The 21,397-nt window shown below is 45.5% G+C and overlaps 1 protein-coding gene and 2 long non-coding RNA genes across 12 annotated transcripts in view; 2 read left to right on the top strand and 1 right to left on the bottom strand.

Moving 5' to 3' along the window:
• Positions 1-6,204: 6,204 nt before the first annotated feature.
• LOC135302175 (uncharacterized) lies at positions 6,205-8,596 on the bottom strand. Its single transcript, XR_010363868.1, has 3 exons — positions 8,149-8,596; positions 7,674-8,040; positions 6,205-7,006 (listed from the first exon to the last, which is right to left on the bottom strand). It is a non-coding gene; the product is annotated as an uncharacterized LOC135302175 (long non-coding RNA).
• Positions 8,597-9,036: 440 nt separating this feature from the next.
• LOC135302174 (uncharacterized) lies at positions 9,037-12,384 on the top strand. Of its 2 annotated transcripts, none has more exons than XR_010363867.1 (5): positions 9,037-9,066; positions 10,213-10,299; positions 10,725-10,819; positions 11,348-11,482; positions 11,944-12,384. It is a non-coding gene; the product is annotated as an uncharacterized LOC135302174 (long non-coding RNA). The 2 variants fall into 2 exon arrangements; XR_010363866.1 differs by having other exon boundaries at positions 11,275-11,482.
• A 1,718-nt stretch (positions 12,385-14,102) lies between these two features.
• Positions 14,103-21,397, top strand: part of ANO1 (anoctamin 1) — a 70,887-nt gene continuing 63,592 nt past the window's right edge. For all 9 annotated transcript variants that reach the window (XM_064425946.1, XM_064425944.1, XM_064425945.1 and 6 more), the window contains exon 1: positions 14,103-14,237. In XM_064425946.1, coding sequence (XP_064282016.1) covers positions 14,180-14,237 — 58 coding nt within the window. In that variant the 5' untranslated portion in view covers positions 14,103-14,179. The remainder of the gene's footprint in view (positions 14,238-21,397) is intronic.

The raw sequence follows: 21,397 nt of genomic DNA, 5'->3' as shown, positions 1-21,397 counted from the left end.
CCAACTCCAGGGCATGCAGTGGCATGAGTGGAGTGAGGACAACTCCTTCCTCCTGAATAAATGCCATTAACGTGTCGGGAAGTGAGGTGGTGATTAATGTCTGAGCACTGTGGGCCAGCACAAAGCTTTTAAATGCTAAGTTGAGGCTAAAATTGCAACAGATAACCAACCTGGGAGAAGGGCTGCAGAGCAATGTTCGAATTCTGACACAGACTAAACTTCCAGTCATTGAATATTGCATAACCTGAGATAAATAGAAATCTTTGTTGTGAAGCTTAAAAAAGACTCTTCAGGATGGAATGCTTGTTGAACATAATGCTGCCTAATTTTGACTCTGTCAGCTGTGAAATTCATCTCCTCATTAAAAAAAAAAAAAGGTTAAATAAACCAAAGTTTATGAAACATATGTTTGCATTTAAAACTGTTTTGCTGTTCACTCTGAGAGGACTTTGGAGACATGGCCTGTGTTATAATACCACTTCCATTAAACATTGGAAGCTCAACTTTTTTTACAAAAAAATTCACACAAACATTCTGCTCTTAATCCAAACAGAGGGGTTACGAACTGAACCTTCAAACAGAAACTTTCAATATTTGGCTTCTCAGCTCAGTAGCACCAATCTGGGATGCCAACCAGCATGCATTGTAATTAATAATTGTTGTTAAAAAGGGTCCTAAAGGCAGAATACCCCGTGCATATAGCTTGTCTGCTTTTTTAACCAAATAAGGGAACAGGGATTTCACTGTTTATAATAGCAACATGAAATACGATGTTTCAAACTGTTAAAGAAAACACTTTTAAACTTTTCCTGCCCATTTCCAAGTTTCTTCAGCTTCTAAAAAAAAAAAATATTTAAAAAACCACCAAAACTGGCTACAACCCTCTGGCAGATTTATAGAAACCTCAGTTTTTCACTTTTCAAAACACTTTAACAAAGCTCCAGAAATGAACAACATATCACCCAAGTTCTTGCAGCTATGCCAGGATTGTACACACAGTTCCCAAAGAGTAAACACACAAAAATCAATTCCAGGCAATGACAGAAAACGGAACTAATTAAAGACTCCAAAGCAAAAGAGATCATTTTCTAAGACAAACATGTCAATATTTATCACACAAGTGAAGCTGATGCTACAGTGACTCTGGTGGTATTTATAAACATACAGCTGGCACAGTAACATGTTGGTAATTATAAAATGAATGTTAATAAAATACATATAAATACTTAAACCCTACTCTAGGCAACTCTTAAACTGCTGCTTTAGCCTCTTACCAAAACTTAAACATTAGATTGTCTGACAGCATCCTAAAGTTTTTTAATGATTTGTTACCATCCCATCTTACCATTAAAACTCTTGACTTAGCCAGAGTTCCTTTTGATCACCCCAGTGAAAGGAGGCAGATTCAAACCATAAAATCCTTATCACATATCTCTCTTTCCTACATTTTTATCCCCCTGCAAGCCCAGGAGCTGCTGAGCAGAGCTCGCCTGGGCTTTCCTGCTGGTGGTGCCATTCCTACCCAGTGCTCACTACCCGTTCATCCTGCTGGAGGCTTTCTTGGCACCAGACCCAGGCCACAGCAGCTGAAATACATCCCCAGGATTTTATTCCCTGCTTCCAGTCTGGGTTATGGATTGAACCAAAACTTTAAGTCAGCAGGTGCTCGCTGCCCAGAAGCGAGGGCAGTGGCGTGCAGGTAGGAGGAAAGGATGTCTTTCTGCACCCTGACCAAAATCAAGAGAGCTATCCTAATTTTTCCAGCTTTGCAAGGCTCAGGGTGGTGGTGGTACAGCTCTGCCAGATGAGGTTTTTCTCATCAGCTGAGTGTTTGTTGTTCAAAATCAGCACAGCCACACACTCCCAGAGAGTTGAAACCACTGCTAACACCTCCCTTTTTTCACAGCCAGGTTCCTTTAAGGCAAGGAGTGTGTGTTTATCAGTGCTTGGTTTTGTTTCTAGCACCAAAAGGAGTGTGTGTTTATCAGTGCTTGGTTTTGTTTCTAGCACCAAAAGGAGTGTGTGTTTATCAGTGCTTGGTTTTGTTTCTAGCACCAAAAGGAGTGTGCGTTTATCAGTGCTTGGTTTTGTTTCTAGCACCATGTGCCACAGCAGCAAGGCCACTTCAGGAGGAGGCAGCTCTTCCCTCTGTCACTGGAAATGGTCTTCTGTGTGCTGGTGCCAAGTGGCAGGAAGTGGGGAGAAGGGATGGATGTGGGAATGAGGAGTTTCATGAGCTCTGTGCACTTCTCCACTCAGGTTAGCCACACTTGTAATTCCCTGGTGGATTTTATTCTCTAGTATGCCCAAGATTTCTAGCTGCTTCTGGGTTTTGCATGTATCAAATGCATTCAGGAAACACTAATTCCTTTTAAAGGACAGCTCCAGAGCTGATGGATGAAAGCCAGCTTTGCAGATCAAAGTTCCTTTTCCTCCTCAATACAAATAGAGTATTGCAAAATGCAGGGGAAATCTGCACCACACCTGCACAGCACAGAAAAACAGCACCATGGCTCAAAAGCTTTACTGTTGAGCTTGAGTTTTGCAGTTTGGAAAGCCTAAGGAACAATTTCTTCCTTTTTTTAAAATTATATTGGGTGGAAATTTAAATGTAACAGTAAGAAAGCCAGGTTGTATTCATCATTTGACTTTATTTCTACTTGGTTGGTTAGTAAGAGAGTTTCCTGTCTGCAGGAAAGGTCTGTGCTTTGGAAAGAACTATTTATTTCAGGTTGATTGAAACACTATATGCCATATTTGACAGAGTGAATGAAATAAAGTTCAGGAAGTTTTCATTGCTGCCTGAAAGGAAATTTTATCAGACTTGACATTCATGATGTTAGAAGTTTCAGTATTCACAAAGGGTAATGTTTTAACTTTTCTGACTGATTCCAGTTCAGGCTGTAGTGCCACATCCAGCAGCACAGTTATTTATGATTTTATAAGAAACTTTTTGCCTTCTTCTGAGCTGCCTCCTGCTCTGAGCCATCACTAAAGTGTGTGTTGTCATTGAGAGATTGTTTGAGGAACTGGCTCAGCTGAACAAAACCCCAAATCTTCTTTCTCTTTCTTTATTCAGATAAGTTGTCTGGGTTGTTCCTACAGGCTTCCAGAACCATAGTTCAGAGGAGGGAGTGAGTGCAGCAATAAATGGCCCAGCAGGTACAGGAAGAGGGATGGACTGAGCCAGAGTTGGCAGCAAAAGTTGTTCCTGTGGAGCCATAATCGCTGTCTGATTTCATTATCAAGTACCTTGTTTCATTAAATCAATGATCCCAAATCCCCAGAGAGCTGATTCATATGTCTGAGGGAGATATATGAAGTATTCTGGGTGGATAAGAAACAGACATTTGGTGTGAAGGTTAAAAATCCCAGGACAGCTTTGGCAATGACAGAGGCTGCTCTGGTGTCCTTGGAGAGCTTCCCTGGGGCTGTGTCTGGTTTAGATATTCTGCAGGCAGGGATGTTGAAGTCATGGTTAATGTAAGACACCTAGCAAAGGTATCCCAGCACTACTGGGCAAATATCTGCTGCTGAAAGACGTGACAAATGAAAGGAAGGCAAAAAGAATAAAATGTATTTATGTGAGGGGAAAAGAGAAGACAAACCCAAACACAATTGCAGGAATAATGACCCCAAAAAAAGTCAGCAAAGCACACTGAAGAGCTGAACAAAAGCATCAGGTGATGACGCTGAGTTTTAGTGAGGGAGCTGTTTGTTGAATATCCCAGCAGTGTCAGACAGGAGCAGGTCTGCTTGAAGAGATGTTGTGCAGCTCAGCACAAGCAAAACTCCTGCTCTGGAACGTGCAGGAATTAATGCTGCAACCAACACACACACACACACACACACACACACACACACACAGAGAAATGCTTGGGGCATAATGCAAGCAGAACCTCTAGTATTTTTAGAATTAAACAAAAAGAGAGAAAAATTTGGATTAGGCAACCGTTAGACACTCCTAAACTAGCCTGCTCCTCACCTCTACTCCATCCCAACATCTACCTAAGTGATTGAACAAAAAACCCCTGACACACCTACAAACTTCATTAAGTCACAGACTCCCCTGATTCCAAGGGCCAGTAAGTGCAGTGGAAGCCCTGATGTCAAGCCAGGCTTTGGTCTCAATTTTGCAGAAGTGATGGGGTTTCTCAGAGCTGGCTCTGTTGTCAGTAATGCACAAGGCAAACATTCACACGTGTGAATAAAGCACAGTCAAGTTCATTGACTCATATTCACAAGAAAGGTAATGGTGTGAAAAGGATTCATATCTCATGACTCCCTTCTCCTGTGTTTTATCCATAAGTCCATTTTTGAGATGAGGATCCTGCTGTGTTTGTGATGAATGTAAAAAACACATCAAGTCTTCAACAGATACATAGAGATATATAGATATATATATTTACAAATCCCAAAAAGTTTTCTCATTTGGGAAACCACTAATAAACACTTTTACCTACATTAAGCAGGTAACAAACACAGCAGTGAACAGGAAGTTCATAAGCAAATGAACACAGAGAATGGGAAAAGCAGCCCTGTGCAGGTCCAAACACAGTCAGTTATCAGGAAGATCTTAACCATGAGATCTGTGTCACTGCAGAACCATTTTCCCAAGCAGAACAACAGGAGCTTGAAACCTTCATACCTGGACTATCATCTCATGGATGGAATAATCCACCTGTGTGTGGTCTGACTACACAGAAAAGGCATTTTAACTCCATGCAGGGCTCACCTGGGATTTCAAATGAGTTAAAACAGTTTAACACTTGCAAAAAAAAAAAAAAGAAAAAAGAAAAATTCCTCCTTGTGATTGCTACCTGCTGACTTAAGGAATGCACCTAAACAAGCTCTCAGTTAGGGATGTCTCCCTCAAGACCTCATGTTGAGGGAGAAAGTGTTAATTCCTTTGACAACTCATTGTACCAATGTTTGTTTAGGCTGGGAAGAGGGAAGAGCTAGGTGGATAACTGCCTTGAGAGTTAGGAGGACATAAAAAAACCCAGGGAGAATGAGAGTTCACCTAAGAAAGCAGGAAACTCCTTGGGAGGAAACCTTCAGTATCTGAAGTCAAAGAGGAGAAAAAAAGGAAAAGTTAGGAAAAGTCAGAAAGAAAAACACTCTGCCAAAGCCATTCCCTGAAGCCCAGAGGAGCCTTGCTTTCACTCACTGCTCTTAACCGTGGCAATTCCTTTGAATTCTGCTCCCTTTTATGAGCAGCATGGAGGATAAACAGCGGAGATCTGTCACACAGCGAACCCCGCAGCCTGACCCCGCAGCTTGTGTGGGGCTGGAAAAGCTCAGCAGAGCCTCAGCAGCCAAAAAGGTGATGGAGCAGTGCTCAGGTGGCCCTTTGCTCACACCACAGCTCTGCTCTCGGGGTTTGCACCGTGCTGGGGCTCCTGCTCACGCCCTGCACTGGGAAAATCTCCTTGGTCTGGGTGTGCAGACACCCAGATTTCAATAGATGGGATAATTATACATTAAGAATTTTCATATCTTACTACATATCAAAACTTCCTTTCTAGTCAGCTTTATCAGGCAAACACAGACTGATTGAAAAGGGGCTGGAAATTTTAGTAACACAAGCATAACTCATGTTTCTATAATAAAAGAAAAGAATCAAAAAATCTAGCACACCTTTGTCTCAACTTTGTATTTTAGGGGGTATTTGGCATCTTTTAGCTTCAAGGCTGGATTCCTCCTTTATAAGACCATGGACACAGGATTCCCCCTTTCTCAAGAACCATCTGTGGTGGGAAATAATCCAGATACTTGCTAATAAAAGAAACGAGGCAGCAAGAGATGCACATGGCAAGGATTACTTTCCCAGTCCTTTCAGATGAAGGGATGATAAAACATTGCATTGCTTTCCTTTCTTTTTCCCTCAAAATCTCTCACTTGACAAGGCTATCAAGAGTTGTAACAGGTTTTTTTTTTTTTCTGATTTATTGTATGGGAAACGTTTTTATCTTGCTCCTCTGGCTTTTTGGTGCCCCCTCGTGTTTAAAAGAATGTGATAAAGATCAATTGCATCTGTGTGTCTTTTAAGATGCAGGATTCATGGAGAAGAAGTTAACTCTGCCTGAGAAAGGTGTGAGAATTAGGGCATAGGGGAAAAAAGATACTTTAAAAGCTTTTTTTCAGAATTGAAAACAGAGTTTTATCTTGTAATTTTTCAGGATTGTTTTTATATATGTCCAGATGTTCTCAGAGCCATGGATAAATTAGTTACTTATAAGTTTATAAAAAGTGCATTTTTAAAAGTATTTTAAAATATTCAGAAAGAATACTGAGATTTCTTTATTCTGTTCACATTTATTGTCCATATTCAATCACTAAATAATATTCTTCATGATCTGATGGTGAAAGAAGACTTGTTTTCAGGTAAAAATATTTTAAGGTGTGTGAATTGTTGGGTGTGCAGGTTTTATGTGGGAAGGAGGACAGAATGAGCCACTGGAAATTCCCCTGTGTCACTGGTCCCTTTCAGACCTTCTGCCAAGTCCCTCACCTCATAACTGCTGATATCCTCATCCTCAGGGTATGTGCTGGCATCTTCCCATGGGAATTCAACCTGCTGCTAAGATAAAATAATTCTGTATTTATATATATATAAATTATATTTATAAAATAACTTGGTTTTTATCATTGGAATAGTTGATAATATAGGCCAAAGAAATATTACATATGTTGAAAATCCTGTGTTTTGAAAGAGAGCATTCAAGAGCTGCTCTTGAAAAGAAGTCTCCAGAATCACCAGAAATTTGTGTGACTTTTGGTGCCTATTTCCCACTTTGACCAACATAAATGATGCACACAGAACTGCCTGAACCCACTCAAATTCAGTTTTCATCTGTGGCCAGCAAGAGGCTGCTGTGATGGGAGTTCACCTCTGAAACAGAAAACTCCTCCGTGCGACTCTTGGATCGCAGTCCTGACAGGAACAGCAGCAGAGCACCCTTTCTTCTCTTCTTGCAGGCAGACCTGACAGTCTGGAGGGGAGCTACAAAAAAATTATCCCGTGACAGATTCACTCCTAAGTGGTGCAGTTAAAAAGATTTAGTAAGATTCCGTGGAGAAGGTGGCATGAGAGCTGAAGGAATGGCCTGGATGTCACAGCTACCCTGACAGGAGCCAACAGCTCATCAGAGTTTGACTTTGGATTAGTCACACTGAATAAGACACAAGGATTTTGAAAACTTTTTCTATCACTTTTTTTTTATCCCTTCTTGTCCAGCCCTCCCCTCTTATTACTAAACCTAGGCCACAGCTCTGGGCTTTTGTGTCACCTTGGTTTTTTCATCCCCTCTGGCTTTGCTTGGCTTCCCATCCTGATTTTTCCTGGAGCTGCTGGGATCACACAGTACCCAGTGCTGGCTGCTTATTTTTCAAACCAGTGTTTTTCAACCACCACTGCATTTTTATGGCACCTTTGTGTACAGCACCAAATGGCCTGGCTTTGTTAATCCTGATTACCCATCTGGATATAGACAGGCTACTTATATTTACAGATACAATGCAGGAAGGTATGCTGTGCTCAGCAACACCAGGAAACAATCACTGCTGCATTATTTTATTTACATGGATCCAGAGCACCATATAAAAAGGTCTATATTCTTTCCTAGATCCATTTGATATTCAAACACGTGCATGTGAGGACACATCCATACCTGATTACCTCACCAGGACTCAGCTGCTGCAGGTGATGCCCTCTCTTGCTAAGATCAGTCTCAGGGGGATGATTTTATATTGAAACATCCTTCAATTTTGTCTCTGTTTCTTCTTTTCAGTACCTGTCCTGCAGAAACACAGAGGGCTGAGGCTGAAAAAGTGAACACATCTGTTCCTTTAACCACTCTCACAGTTTCTCATGCAGGCCATAGGTATCTGTGCTTTGGAAAATATTGGTGAATGTCTCTGAACCTGCCTCTGACTCAGACCTGGACTGGAGTCTCAGCTCATTGTCTTCCTGTTTCCAGGGAGTCTTCACTGAAATCCCAACTCAATTCATGATTCAGATGTTTAAACCACAAACACCTTGGAGATAAACCGTGGAAATTAAAAATAAAACAAACAATGAAACATGGAAAAACATGTAACCACCAGTTGCCATTGAATATATGAAAGTAAAGAATTTAAACCTACATTTCAGTCTTATGTGGAATTTCATTAGTGATGTCTCAGGGAAAGGCCTTAAAATATTTGTAGGCAATTGCTGTATACAGACCACTGAGAGTTGCACTGCTGTAATTCAAATTAGAAAAAGCAGATATATGAGTGAAATATTATCCAAATATTAGAGCAACAGGTTCTTTGCTGTTCTACCACAATCTGGTGCTTTTGTATCTTCAGGTCTGCACTCATTTACAGAAGTATAAATCTGCTGCTTTTTGTGATGTTTTCAGGAAAGGGGGATCAGTCTGGGCTCCTGGCTGCTTAGGAGGTGGAATGGACAAGGAGCAAAACCCCATGGATTGGTCTCTGGGTGTGATCTCTGTTATCCTGGTGACCAGATGGCCTCATGGACAGGCTGAAAAACCAGCACCTCCTTTGGCAACTGCTGTCAAACTCTGAGTCTCTAATCTCCAGTGGATAACAGATCTTGAGCAGTTTTAGTGGATATCTCCTGATAAGGAGGGAGAATATGAAATATTTAGGTCCTGGCATGTGAAAGCCATTGCTGCTGATGGCAAAACTCCCATCACAGTTAATGAAGTGTTAAAACCTTGTCTCTCAATGAGCTGCCAGTGCATGCAGGATGCTAAATATGCTGCAGAACTACTGTAGCACATGGGGCTGCAGCCTCCCAGCACCCAAGCCACTTAAAGCATTAACCTGACTCACTGTTAGTGCCTCTTTGTATTTTACAACAAAAGGCTTTGCTGCCTCAATTACAAATGGTGAAACCATTGCAGGTTCAAAATGAAGTTGCAGCACACACCTGGACTAAACGTGTGTTGAGGGAGGTGATGCCTTCTACAAATGCAGAGTGGGAGGTGAAGTCACAGGTAAATGCTTCACCCTTTCTTCCTCCTTGTGATTCAAGTGGCTAAAGCTCCACAGGTAACTTCTGCTAAGTGATTTTGTATCATTTTTTTTAACCTTCATTGCTGAAGACCAAAGACACAAAGCAGGTTGTAGTATGCTGGAAGATGGAAACACTGTGGGCTGATTTCTGCTTTGGACTGCACAACCAAAGGAAAAAAAAAAAAACAAAACAAAAACAAACAAACAAAAAAATGGAAAGGAAAGGAAAGGAAAGGAAAGGAAAGGAAAGGAAAGGAAAGGAAAGGAAAGGAAAGGAAAGGAAAGGAAAGGAAAGGAAAGGAAAGGAAAGGAAAGGAAAGGAATTAAGAATCATTCTGATTTTTTCTCTCATGGTTACCTGAAGATTCATTTCAAGAAGGTAATCAGTTTGTGCTGCTGTTAGTCACAAAGATCAAAGAGCAGGAAACACACACTGCCTTGTGTGATGGAAATGGCCATGCACCAGTTGTTTTGCCTATAGCAAGAAGTGCTTGGGATTAGGGAAACCTTTTCTAAATGCATGAATAATTTTAAGCACAGCACCAGGAGCGCAGGAGATGGAGAAGGACGATGGCGATGTCACCAAAAGGAAACTCACTTCAGCAGTAGTTTGGCTCTGGTTCGATCAGTTTTGGGACTGAGAGGGTGACTGCATCCACTAGCAGAGGGTTTAGGAGAGCTGGGAGTGGGCTCCGTTTCCCTGTGGCCGGTGCAGCTGTGGCTCGGCTGTCAAACTTTCCCTCCCCGAGCAGCTGTGACTCACCCGGGCTGAGTCAAAGCCGCTCACAGCATCTCCCAACCTCATTCCAAAGGCTGCCGGGCTCTCTCTCCGCTGGTGCTCCTTTCAGCTGCAAACCGCACAGGGGAGAAGTGGGAGGTGCCTCGAGCTGCTCCTGTAAAACGACACTCGGAAACTTCGGCAGCATTGATGGGAAAACCCGGGGTGTTTCCCAGATTCGTGGCTGACAGCAGATGGTGAAAGTATTTAGTAGGGACCTAAGAAAGGGAATAGCCCTGCTCCTCCTGGACATCGCTATTTACAAGCAGAAACATTTTTCTCACTGAGCTTTGCAAAATGTTAAATACATTTTTAAAAAAATAAAAAAAAAAAAAAGCAGAGACTGCCCACAGAAGTAACAGACCTAAATGAGTTCAAAACAAATAGAATCGTCTGTGCTTTAGGTACTTGAGCTCTACATAAATGCTGAGTGCTACAGAGCCAAAAGAACTCTGAGGTCCGTCTCACCCAGGACCCACTGTCTGTCAGGGGTAAGCAGCAAGGAAAGGAGATGAGAAATAGAACATCCCCACAAATGAAATCCCAATCTCCAACCATCAGAGCTTTGAGAGCTTATTAAGCTGAAAATTGCAGCAAGACTCCTTTGTACAGTAGGCGCCATTGGAGCATTTTTTCATAAATATTTCTCATCCCTTTTCAAAAAAAAAAAAGCTTCTGGCTTAACTTGTATCTCATGACAATGTAACAAAGCTCTGTATTCTGTGTATGGTTTTGTTCTACTTACTAGTATATAGTAATTTTCTTAATAATCCTATGGTTTCAGTGCATTGCATGGCAAAACACTCATCCTATTTCTTTAATCTTGCCACCTGCTAATTCCTCTGGGCATGCCTTAGCTTTTACACTGTGACTTACCACTCTCTGTTTACCTTTCCCGCGCTGTCTGCGGTTTTAGGGCTCTCTGGAACCTGATTCTATACAACATATCCTCTTTTATTTTTGCCTGTGAGGCCGTGACAGCCAGGGAGTGTGCTGTGCGTGGCAGTGAAGGTGAGGGGCAGGGGCTGTGCTGCTGTCACAGCCAGGGTTTGTTTCACCATCATGTGATTGTGTTCACGCTGCTCCGGGTGACTGCCAGGGATTTGGGCTCTTATCTCTGGGTGCCCCAGCTGAGAGCAGAGCTGCAGTGGAACCCTGCCTACTCTGAGAGCCCCTCAAAAGTGTAAAAGGCTTCAGAAAAATAGTCCAGAGGCAGCTCCAAGGCAGAGTTGGTGGTTGGTGGGGCGGGTGCCACACACAGACATTTCCTCAGAGCACCCTGAGCACACAGAGCCTCCCCTCCAGAGCAGAGCAGCCCAGAGCTGCACTATTATTGTTCAGAAGGCACACAATTCATCTCACAGACTGTAAATATTTCCAGCAAGAGCACTCACTGTAGGTGTGGGTGCCAAGCCCCGCTGTCGCCTTCCTCACTGCTTGGAGAGCATTTTTGTTTTATTGCACAGACAGAGGGTTCTCCATCCCCTCACCATTCTTCTCACAAGTATGCGTTGAGATGGCGTGCTGGGTTTATCACAGGCTGAGGAAGAAAACTGGAGTCTCTGCTTCCTGTCATCCCAGCAGCCTGTTTTAGCTCGTGGGGCTCTTGAGAAGACAAATCCTCTGTGCCTGTTGGAGCCTGAGCAGTCCCACGGAGTGGCTCTGTCACCTCAGGTGAGTGCTCCAGCTCTTGTTAGCCCAACTACAAGGCCCATATGCCCACACAGAGGAGGGAATGTTGGCAGGTAAAGGGAATAGTGTGGGAAAGCAGCAGAGGGGGATGGAGGCCAGGCAGGCTCTGTCCAGACTCATGGTTTCCCTGCTATCTTTACAGCAGTTTCCAACAGTGGGCTTCTCCAGAGAAGCTAAAGGATCTGCCAGAGCTCATCTAGGGCTGTGGGATGGGAATTTGTTGTCCTGCCTCTCAGTACTACAGGGTGGAGGACAGGTTCCACACTGCGCTGAGATTTTTCCATTTCCACTCAAATCTGGGCCATGTCAGCCCAGGACCTTCTAAAATAATACCAGGCAATTAATATATTTTAATTTTCAGGACACCAAGATAAATTATTGCTCATTAAGACTTAAACACCTCAAACGGGGCAGTAATGTCAGCTTTAATTTTTTTTTTTTAGGTGTGAAGCTGGAATACACACCTGGAAACACATTTTAATTCTCAAAATCCAGCTTATCAGACAAAAACTTCCTAAAACCTGCTACAAAATGATGTCATCAATCAACTGATTTACCTCTGGCTGGGCTTTGAGTAAGGAAAGCCTATTGAAAGCCTACTTTCCACCAGGAAAGGTGGCACTTCAATGATGAAGGCCCTGTGCATACATCCAGGCTGAATTCCCATCCCAGCTCTATCCAGCAGATGCTCACAGAGCTTGTGGTCATGATGAGATGGGATACTGGAATCCAGCACAATTCCCAGATCTCTCTTTGTGTCTCACATTTGTAAAACAAATATATGTGTTGGTCCCATGCCCACATTTGGGTCTGTGGCAGATCTCCATCCAAAATAAATTAATTACAGGCGAAGGGAAAAGAGCACGTTCCCAAGTGCCTCTGATCTGGGGGTTAAGCGAGCTGGTGAGCGAGGCTTTGGTGCAACACAATCTGCTCGCCCCTTCCCCTGCTAAAATTAAACCCAGTGATGTGCACTTTATAAATAGTCCCATCCAAACTGTCCCAAAACCAGCCCAAAAGTTAAAATGGAGGAAAAAAAGATAGGAAATGTAGCCTGAAACCATCCTGGCTCAGGGCCTCTAGGGCTTATATTCCATGAAGGGAAAGTCCATATGCATAAATTCTCTTGTTCATGTATTTACCACACTGTGTTTTCTGCCTCTGCTCTCAGATCTCCAACGAACCCAGGAAAGATGCCTTTACAGTTTTCCAAAAAACAGCCCCACAGGGATACCCAAGCCATAACCCACTGCATTTTCAGTAGCAAAGGGGAATTCAGAGCGGAATTAGAGCCATGATCTCTAGCCTAGGGGGGAGTGCCACCAGCAAGAGGCCACGCAGCAATGTCCCTGCAGTTTTCCTGGAGGCAAAGGGACCGGGAAGGGCCAGGGTACAGTAGGAGCATGGCAGGGAGAGGAACTTGCAAATGTGGGACACTTGGGAGCTGCCTGCCAGAAGTCGGGAAGCCTGCTGAGCCTCTTTCCTTCTGGCAGAGCCCTCGCACACTCCTGGCTTTGCATTTTTGAGGGTTAAGTGCTGGTCTGAGATTGCAATAAGAAAAAAAAAAAAAAAAAAGAGAGAGAGAGAGAGAGAGGAGACCGAGAATGGTGCAGATAAATCTGTGTCAGGTTTGCCTGAGTGGGTTTCTGCAGCACAGCGCGGGCTCAGGCTGTAACTTTGGAGAAGACCAGGGAATCCTTGTGGGGTGCTGAAAAGGGGAATAGCCTGAAATGCTACTCAAATACTGTAGCCACACAGCAGGAGGTGTAAAAAGTGAGTGCCAGCTTTTTTACACCTCACATTTAAAAAAAAAAAGTTTAAAAAATTTGTTCTTTGGGGGCCCGAGTTTGTTGGTGTCTATGGCTACATTCAGAGCATCCCTCCAGGACCAGACCTGGGAGAAGAAGCTTTCCCGGGAGACGGGCTGGCGCGGCTGCCCCTGTGCCGGCGGGATGGAGAACTTTAACCCTGCTCTCCCAGCTGGGAATCTCGTCACCTTTCCCACCGGGGCTGTGAGAAACACGGCGAGTGTCCAGCCCGCACTTTGGGCAAGGCACAGCGATCCTTGGGCTTCAGCAGCAGACCCAGCCTCGCTTTTCCTTTTCACCTCGGGAAAAACGGGAAGGTGCGGGAACTTCGGGACTGGGGGGTGGGGAAAAAAAAAAAAAAAAAAAAAAAAAAGCGGCGCGGGGTGTTCCGCCGGGTGCGGGGCGCGGGCGGGCGCGCTGTCCCGCAGCGCAGGGCGCGCTGACCTTCCGCGGCCGCGCTGTCCCCGCCCGCAGCTGCCGCCGTCGCTCCGGCGCCGCCGCCCCGCGCCCAAGGTCAGCCCCGCCGCCGCCGCAGGTACGCGGGGATTGCGCGGGGGCGGCCGGGCGGGGAGAGCCGCGGCGTCACCGGCCAGGCAAACCAAGGGAAGGGAAGGGAAGGGAAGGGAAGGCAAGGGCAGGGCGGGAGGAGGGCCGGCTCCCCGCGGAGGGCCGCGCTCCGGCGGGCCGGGCCGGCCGCCGCCCGTATTTAAAGTGTGCCCGGGGGCGGCGGGGCGCTGCGCGGAGCCGCTCCCGGAGCAGGGGGGGACGAGGGAGGAGGAGGAGGAGGAGGAGGAGCGGCGGCGGGAGGAGGGATCCTGGCAAGTTGACTTTGGTACCAAGTGGCAGGCGGGCTGCGGAGCTCGGACGGGCGATGGAGAAGGATGAGATCCACCTGCGCAGGCTGCCGGCCGCCGCGCCCTGGGGACCGCGTAAGTCTCGGCCGCCGCCGCCGCGCTGGGGAAGGTGCGGGATGGGGGAGCGCTCCTGCCCGGCCGGGGACGGGCTCGTCCGTCCGCCCGGCCGCCCCGATAAGGGATTTATTATTAGCGTTTCATCGACTATTTTTAAAAATCCAGAAATAATCGCCGCGGAGTGAAATGAAGTAGCTCGTCTCCCACCTCCCGCTTTTCCCCCTCCCGCCCCCCGAAGCGTGAAACAGTGTAAAGTCCTTTTAAAGCTATATTAATATCGTAATTAAAAGCTCGTCTAACCGCGGGAAGCCAATCTAATTATGAAAAATTGCCGGAGTACGAAGTATATGTGACAAATCCTTGAGTTGATGATTGCTGTTAATTCACACCGTGCTGCGGAAGACGAGCTAAAAAAAAAAAAAACCAACTTGCTAAATGAAATGGATCTGTCTGAGATAGTCAGTTCTGTAAAAACATTACTGACAAAATCATGTATCTCGCTATCATTAACTAATGTGTTCAGCAAAATAAATTATATATATTGGAAGGGGAAAATACATTCCTTGGCTGAGAAGTTGCAGAATGTTTGGAGCCAAAGAGCAGATCGTTTAAATGGTAGGGGGTGGGAATTTCCTTGGCTTCCCTCTCTAAATAAATCACGGCTCAGTGTCTGTGTGCATGCATGTGCACCCACATGCACATTTATATAAAATCTCTGTATAAAAAACCTTCGTGCACACACACTGGGACGCAAATTTTGCAAGCACTATTTACTGAATGCATTTATTCTACCAGCTTGGAGACAATAAAACCAGAACCAAGATGCTAACCAGGAACATGCTGGAACACTTCTGATTATCCGGCTGAATTGTATACAAATGAAGTAAATTTAGCATGGCACCATTTATAAATTCCACGCTTTACAATCAAAATTCCAAATCTAGCTGTTTGCAGCTAAGAATAGCGCGGGGAGCCCTTTCCTTTACTCCCTCTTTTTGGATTCCCACGAAAACCGTTATCCTAGAGCCTGCTCATTAAATAGCCAAATATTTCACTGGAGGTCAGCCCATTTCTAGAAGAAATGCTGTTTACTCATCAAACCTAGGCTGAGCGCTCAGAATTTAAACTTTTTCTGTAATGTCTGACACAAAACAGGTGGGCTGTATATGTAAGGAGCAGGGGACAGGGTTTCTGCATGACCCTGGTTGTCCCACCTTAACTTCTTCCTGGAAATAAGGAGCTCCAAATTTGCACAACTGCAGTGGAAGGCAAGTAGATCATGGGAAGCTGAAGTGTTGTGGCAGTACATTAACAGAGATATCAGTAAGAGGACTAAATGATAAAATGGCACTGGGAACTACCATTACTCATGGGGCAGGTGGCAATTTATCACGAGGTAATCGCAGCAATAGGGTGGTGAGAGTCCTGAGAAATAGAGTGACTTTTTATCTTTGGGAAGCACAGTCTTTTACAGTGACATTATTTAATTTACTGAATCACCCCTTAGCAGCACGAACAGCTTCATTGATAAGTTCAAGGAGCAGTTTTGTTCTCAGCAGCATGTGTTTGTATTTCTGTTGATAACCTATCCAAAAGATCTTGTTTGTAAAAGCTGTTTCTAAAACAAAGCTCCAGTCTAATGACATAGCAGCATTTGTGGTACAAATTCATTTGTGACTTGCTGGAGAGACACGTGAAGACCCATCCTTGAAGTTTTTGCGCTCAAAAAAATCCTCCTGCTGACAGCAAAGGAAACCTGCTTGTTGCAAGGAGTTAGGAAAAAGTTGGGCGCAGTGAAAGGATGATGGAAGACAGCAAAGCAAAAGGGAAACTGTGCTCCCCTGAGCTCTGGGTAGATACTATCTGTTGCCTAAATCCAAGGTACTGTTTCAGTTATCACTTCCAAGGAGAAAAGTGAGCTCAGCACGTTATTTTTGGCCCTGTCGGTGGCATGAAAGGACAGGTGTCCTGAGCTACATCTGTGCCCTGAGGAGCCAGGCACCACAGCTGATGCCTGCCAGCTTATTGTGGTGCCCACTCCTTCTCTGTGCATGGGGTAACAAGTGCATCTGGTGAGGATGGGGTGAGGGTCACAACTGGGGTGGGCTCTGGGGCAAGGGAGGAGTATGTTGGCTCCTGAAAGGACTGTGGTGATACCCTGTCACTGCAGAGAAAAGCTTGGAGGCACTGGGACAAGTGCTCGGGACTTAGCCCAGCTTTAGAAGTCAAGTCTTTACCCCTTAACCTTTCAGCAGTCACAAATCCCCTGAGCAAACATCTGCCCCCTTTGAAAACAAATACTGTCAGACCAGCATCCCCAAAAATGAAGTGTTTCCTCCTCTCTTCTCTGAAAGGCCTTGTTCAGTCCAGAGCTGGGAGTTCCAGCATGTCTCTGTAGGTTTCTGGTGTGTACAGCCCAGCTTCCCCTGGTAGCACTGCAGCTCTTTCCATTAACAGTGAAAATGATGGAGCATATTAAGCTAATAATTAATCAGAGATGACAAGGGACTAATAACTGTATTGATTTAATTAGGACTTCTTTTCCAGCTCCGTAACTTGCAGTCATGCACATCATTAACTTAATATTTTAATTTGTCGTAATAACTTATTAATTCCTGGGGGTGAGCGTGCACGCGGCCAGGGCAGCGGCTCTGACTCGGTGCTGGACTGCAGGCATGTGCCACGGGAAGCATTCCCTGTCCTGCCCCAGGCTGGCAGCAAGCAGGACAGCCTGGCAGTCACTGGGAGCTCCGACAGGGAATCAGGGAAAGTGGGAAATGGGGCATTGTGGAGTCAGGTGTGGTGCTGGGAGGATGGTGGGGAGCCCTGGGGCCACACGCCGAGGTTGCACGGGTGTGTGATGTGAAATATGGGGGAAAGCAATGTGCCAAAACAGAAGGCAGAGTAAGCCTGGGAAGTAGCAGTGTTTGTTGGCATCGGGAAGGGAAAAATGTCCCTTTTGACTCGAATTGCACCCTTTGAGTTCTGGCAGTTTTGAGAAAAGGAAATGCTTGGGGATGTGCTGTGGTTGGAAAATAAGGCTCGCTTTTAATTAGGATCACTATGGGGAGAGGAAGAAAGGAAGGGGTTGTGATAGGCATGAGAAGCTTAAGGACTTTACTCTGTGAAAGGCTGATGAAAGCCAAGTTTGGCCCCACTCCCATTTTATTGGGGATACTTGGCACTAACCAGGGCACGTTTGGCATCTTACACAGCTGGGTCCTGGGCGAGATCCCCTGGGATCTTAGCCCTGACCAGAAACCTCTCCAGCAGGAAGGAGCTGTTCTCACTGAGATCATAGTGCTGAAAAGGTGCTTGTATCAATCACGCTGTACAGCAGGGTCTGTGACTCTTGGGGAAAGAGATCCCCTTAGCCTCCACACAGATCTCAGCAGCCTGCTCCTCTTGTCCAGGTACTTGTGAATCTTTGCCAATTCCTTTGCTAATATCCTCATTTGCCACAGAGGGCAGTCAGCACAGGGATGAGATCTGGGAAAGCCAAAGGCACCCAGCAGGCTCCAGAGAAAAGCCTGTCCGAAGTCCTTAGCAGTGTCCTCAAGCAAGATGACTGGGAATTTGAAGTATCTACACTATCAAAACTTGCATTTCAAGTATATAGAAATAGAATTGATGGGTCACGGCATAGGTGCACCACTGGTTCAGTGAGCTCCAGGAACGGAAGTCACCACTCTCCTTATTCCTTGTGAGTGTTTTCAGGGATTCTGACAAAGCCCTTCTGCTTACAAAGCCAAGTCAGCAAAGTGGGGTGAAAGAGCTCTGTATGATTTCTGAGACTGCAGAAGGTGTTCAGCTGGCGTGGCGTTATTCACCTCCCCAACCTCACCCATGTTTGCAGCCAAACTGGAGATCAGGACAAGACTTGCAGTTCTGTCATAGGTACAAATCCCAAGGGGAGGGGGCTTTACAAATGACAAATTTTCAGGGGTTGGCAGCTTTGCTGGGGCCGTGTCACTGGGTTATTTTCAGTGGTGCTAAGTCATCTTGTGCCAGCTGTTAGATCTGAGCAATGCCACTAACACTGCGCCACTTTGTTCTGGTGCTTTGAAGAGCACAGAGATAGTGGTGTCTCCATTGTTCCTGCAAAGTAATTTATGGTCAATGTGGGTCTTTTAGCAGCAACCACAATGTCTGCCTGGCTCGGGAGGCTCGGAATGCACAGGAAGCAGAGCTCCTCTGCTGGCCTGCATTAGTCACCAGGCTGCGTCCTGGCTGAGCCCACATGCCCTCAGTGAAATAGACTCTTATTTATTTGGTTTAGCCTTTGATTTGTATCCCTCATCCCTCTATTTCTGAAAGTACTACTGCATCCTGGTGGGAGGGCCAGCCCTTCTCCCTGCCCCCTAACCTCCCTGCATCCTTCAGCCTTTCTCTGCAGCAGCTGAACCATGTCCCTGCTCCGTCCTCACCTCACCTTTGTTCTGCCCTTTGTGCTGCTCTGTGTGTTCCATGTTCCAGCTTCCTCTGCTCTTTCCAGTGGCTTGTCCCTGCCTCTCCTCTGTGGCTGGCCCATATGCCAGTGTTTGCTGTCTTCTTCAGGCTCCCACAGTTCACATTTTTTGAACCTTCTGCTGGCAGTGTGTCCTTCCAGCCATTACAGAAACTCTTTCCAGATTTGAACTGATGGAAAGATAGCAGTAACACCAGACCCAGTGACATTCCTCTTTAATATCTTTGCCTGCTTACCTTATCTACATATCTGATTTATTCTTGGCAGCTCTCTATCCATGCAAGGACCTGGATGTACATTCTTATTCCTATCAGTGGTATATTAATAATGTATACAATTACTGAGATGGCCTTTCAGACTGCAGCTTTGAAAGGCAGAACCTTTTCTTTTTTTAAACTGACAAGCACCTATGACTTTTTCCACACAACTGCTCTGAGGGAGTTTTAAAACCTGAACCCTGTTATGAAAAACCTAAGTGGTTAGCAGGCAGTAACTGCTCTTTTCATAGCCTATAAATTATTTTACTTCTGTCATGACAGTAGTGATACACAACAATCTGACTTACATATTCCTGGCTCCCAGTCCTACTGGTTTACCTCTCCCTCTATTTGTATCCTGATGAGTACAGACTAAAACAAGAAAAATCTCTGTTTTCTAAACACGTTGCAAAATATTTGGTGCCCCTTGTACATCTTCATTGACGTCAGCTGATACCCTGCTTGCAGATTAAGCTTGCAATGTGCAATAGGGATCTGTGTGTTGATAAGTAAGGTTTACTAAGAGAAAATGTGCCAGGGAGAGAGAAATACATTTCACAACATTCAATTAGTGAAAAAGGGGAAAAGTCTAGCAGCTAAATTACATTTTCAGAGCAGATTCAGGACAGACTGTTAAAAATTGAATAGGAAAAGTGAGCAGATAGTGACTTCAGTGACATCATGGATGTAAAATAATGAACTCTGAATATATTTTAAAACTCTACTTTTCAACATGGTACTTTAGGAGTTCTATAATTTTTCTTAAGAAGTGGAAAGGGAGCCAAGGTGGAAGTTTCAGGACTAAGCATCATTCAATGTTTTAGGGTTTTTACTACTTTGTAGTAAGGGTATTTAAAGACACTTGTCCAGAGCAGCACTAACAGTCAGAGAAAAACCTCTCGTGTATTTGTGTCTGACCATTTGCACTTCGGCATCCTGGCTGCCCACACATCACAAGACATGTCAATGAGCCTGCCTTGCAATTCTTCCCGGATTTTGGAAGGCAAAGATTCAAAATATGGTGTGACTTTATGCTTGTGGTATGACTGCCCAGAAAAAAAAATAACTTCTGTGGTCCACAAGAGATGGAAGCTTTATGCAAATCCTGTTAAATTCAATCACGAGTGCGGCACGGCGCTGGTGGCCTCAAAAGGTTTTCCACTGTTGGAGTGGTGCTGTTTTGGCAAACCAGCAAGAGGAGGGGAAGCAAGGGGTATGTGGGTGTCCTGAGTTCACTCAGTGTTTGGGAATTGAGCAACTGGATCCAGATTTATTCATCTCTTTGGTTTTGATTAGCATAGCCACGGTCACAGAATCCCAGGGTAGTTTGGGTTGGAAAGGGCCTTAAAGATCATCCTGTTCCACCCTCTGCCATGGGCAGGGACATCTTCCACTACCCCAGGTTGCTCCAAGCCCTGTCCAGCCTGGTCTTGGACACTTCCAGGGATGAAGTAGACACAAATTCTCTGTGAGTCTGTTTCAGGGCCTCACCACCCTCTCAGAGAACAATTCCTTCCCAATATCCCATCTGAACCTGCCCTCCCTGTTTGAAGCCATTCCCCCTTGTCCTGTCCTCCAGGCCCTTGTCCAAAGTCCCTCTCCAGCTCTCCTGGAGCCCCTTTAGGTAGTGGAAGAAGCTCTAAGGTCTCTCCAAAGCTTTCTCTTCTCCAGGCTGAACAGCCCCAGCTCTCCCAGCCTGGCTCCATAGATGGCTCCAGCCCTTGGGGCATCTCCACGGCCTCCTCTGGACTGGTTCCAGCACATCCACATCCTTTCCAGGCTGGGGCCCCAGAGCTGGATGCAGTGCTCCAGAGCAGAGGGGCAGAATCCCCTCCCTCACCCTGCTTGCCATGCTGCTTTTGTGGCACCCCAGGACAAGTTTGGCTCTTTGGGCTGCCAGTGCACCTCAACAGCTCAAGCTGAGCTTCTCTTCAGCCAAGTCCCCCTCCTCAGGGCTGCTCTCAGTCCATTCTCTGTATCTGGGGATTGCCCCAGCCGGGGTGCAGGACCTTGGGCTGTCCATCTGGAGAAGTCAGTCTGGACCTCGGGACGTTTTCCCTGGTGTTTGACCTGGTGTGGGCACTGAGGATGGATGGAGTGTGGACAGCACACACTTTTCCTATTCATTTCCTAGTTTGTGATGTACCAGCTGGTGCCAAGGTGCATCTGGAGGGAGGAATCTACTGCAGGACCACTGGCAGGGGGAGACCAAGCAGCTGTAGCCTCTGTGGTGACAGCACCCTGCCCTGCTAGTGGAAACCACTCCGTTATTGTCTGTATCCTGTGTTCCTGGCACAGAGTCTGGGACTGGTCTAAAGAAGGCAAATGCTTCTCTTTGAGTAGTCTGAATGCTGGTATGTGGTCAGCAAACCCCATCCAGATGCTTGTATCTCACTGCAAACTTTTGGATGTTCTTCTTCTGATGAATGGTAAGAACAGGTTTCTAAAAATAA

This window comes from Passer domesticus, chromosome 6, assembly GCF_036417665.1.
Source record: "Passer domesticus isolate bPasDom1 chromosome 6, bPasDom1.hap1, whole genome shotgun sequence".
NCBI classification, from domain to species: domain Eukaryota; kingdom Metazoa; phylum Chordata; class Aves; order Passeriformes; family Passeridae; genus Passer; species Passer domesticus.
Note: the sequence above shows the minus strand (reverse complement) of the source record. Positions and strands in the feature narration are given on the sequence as shown.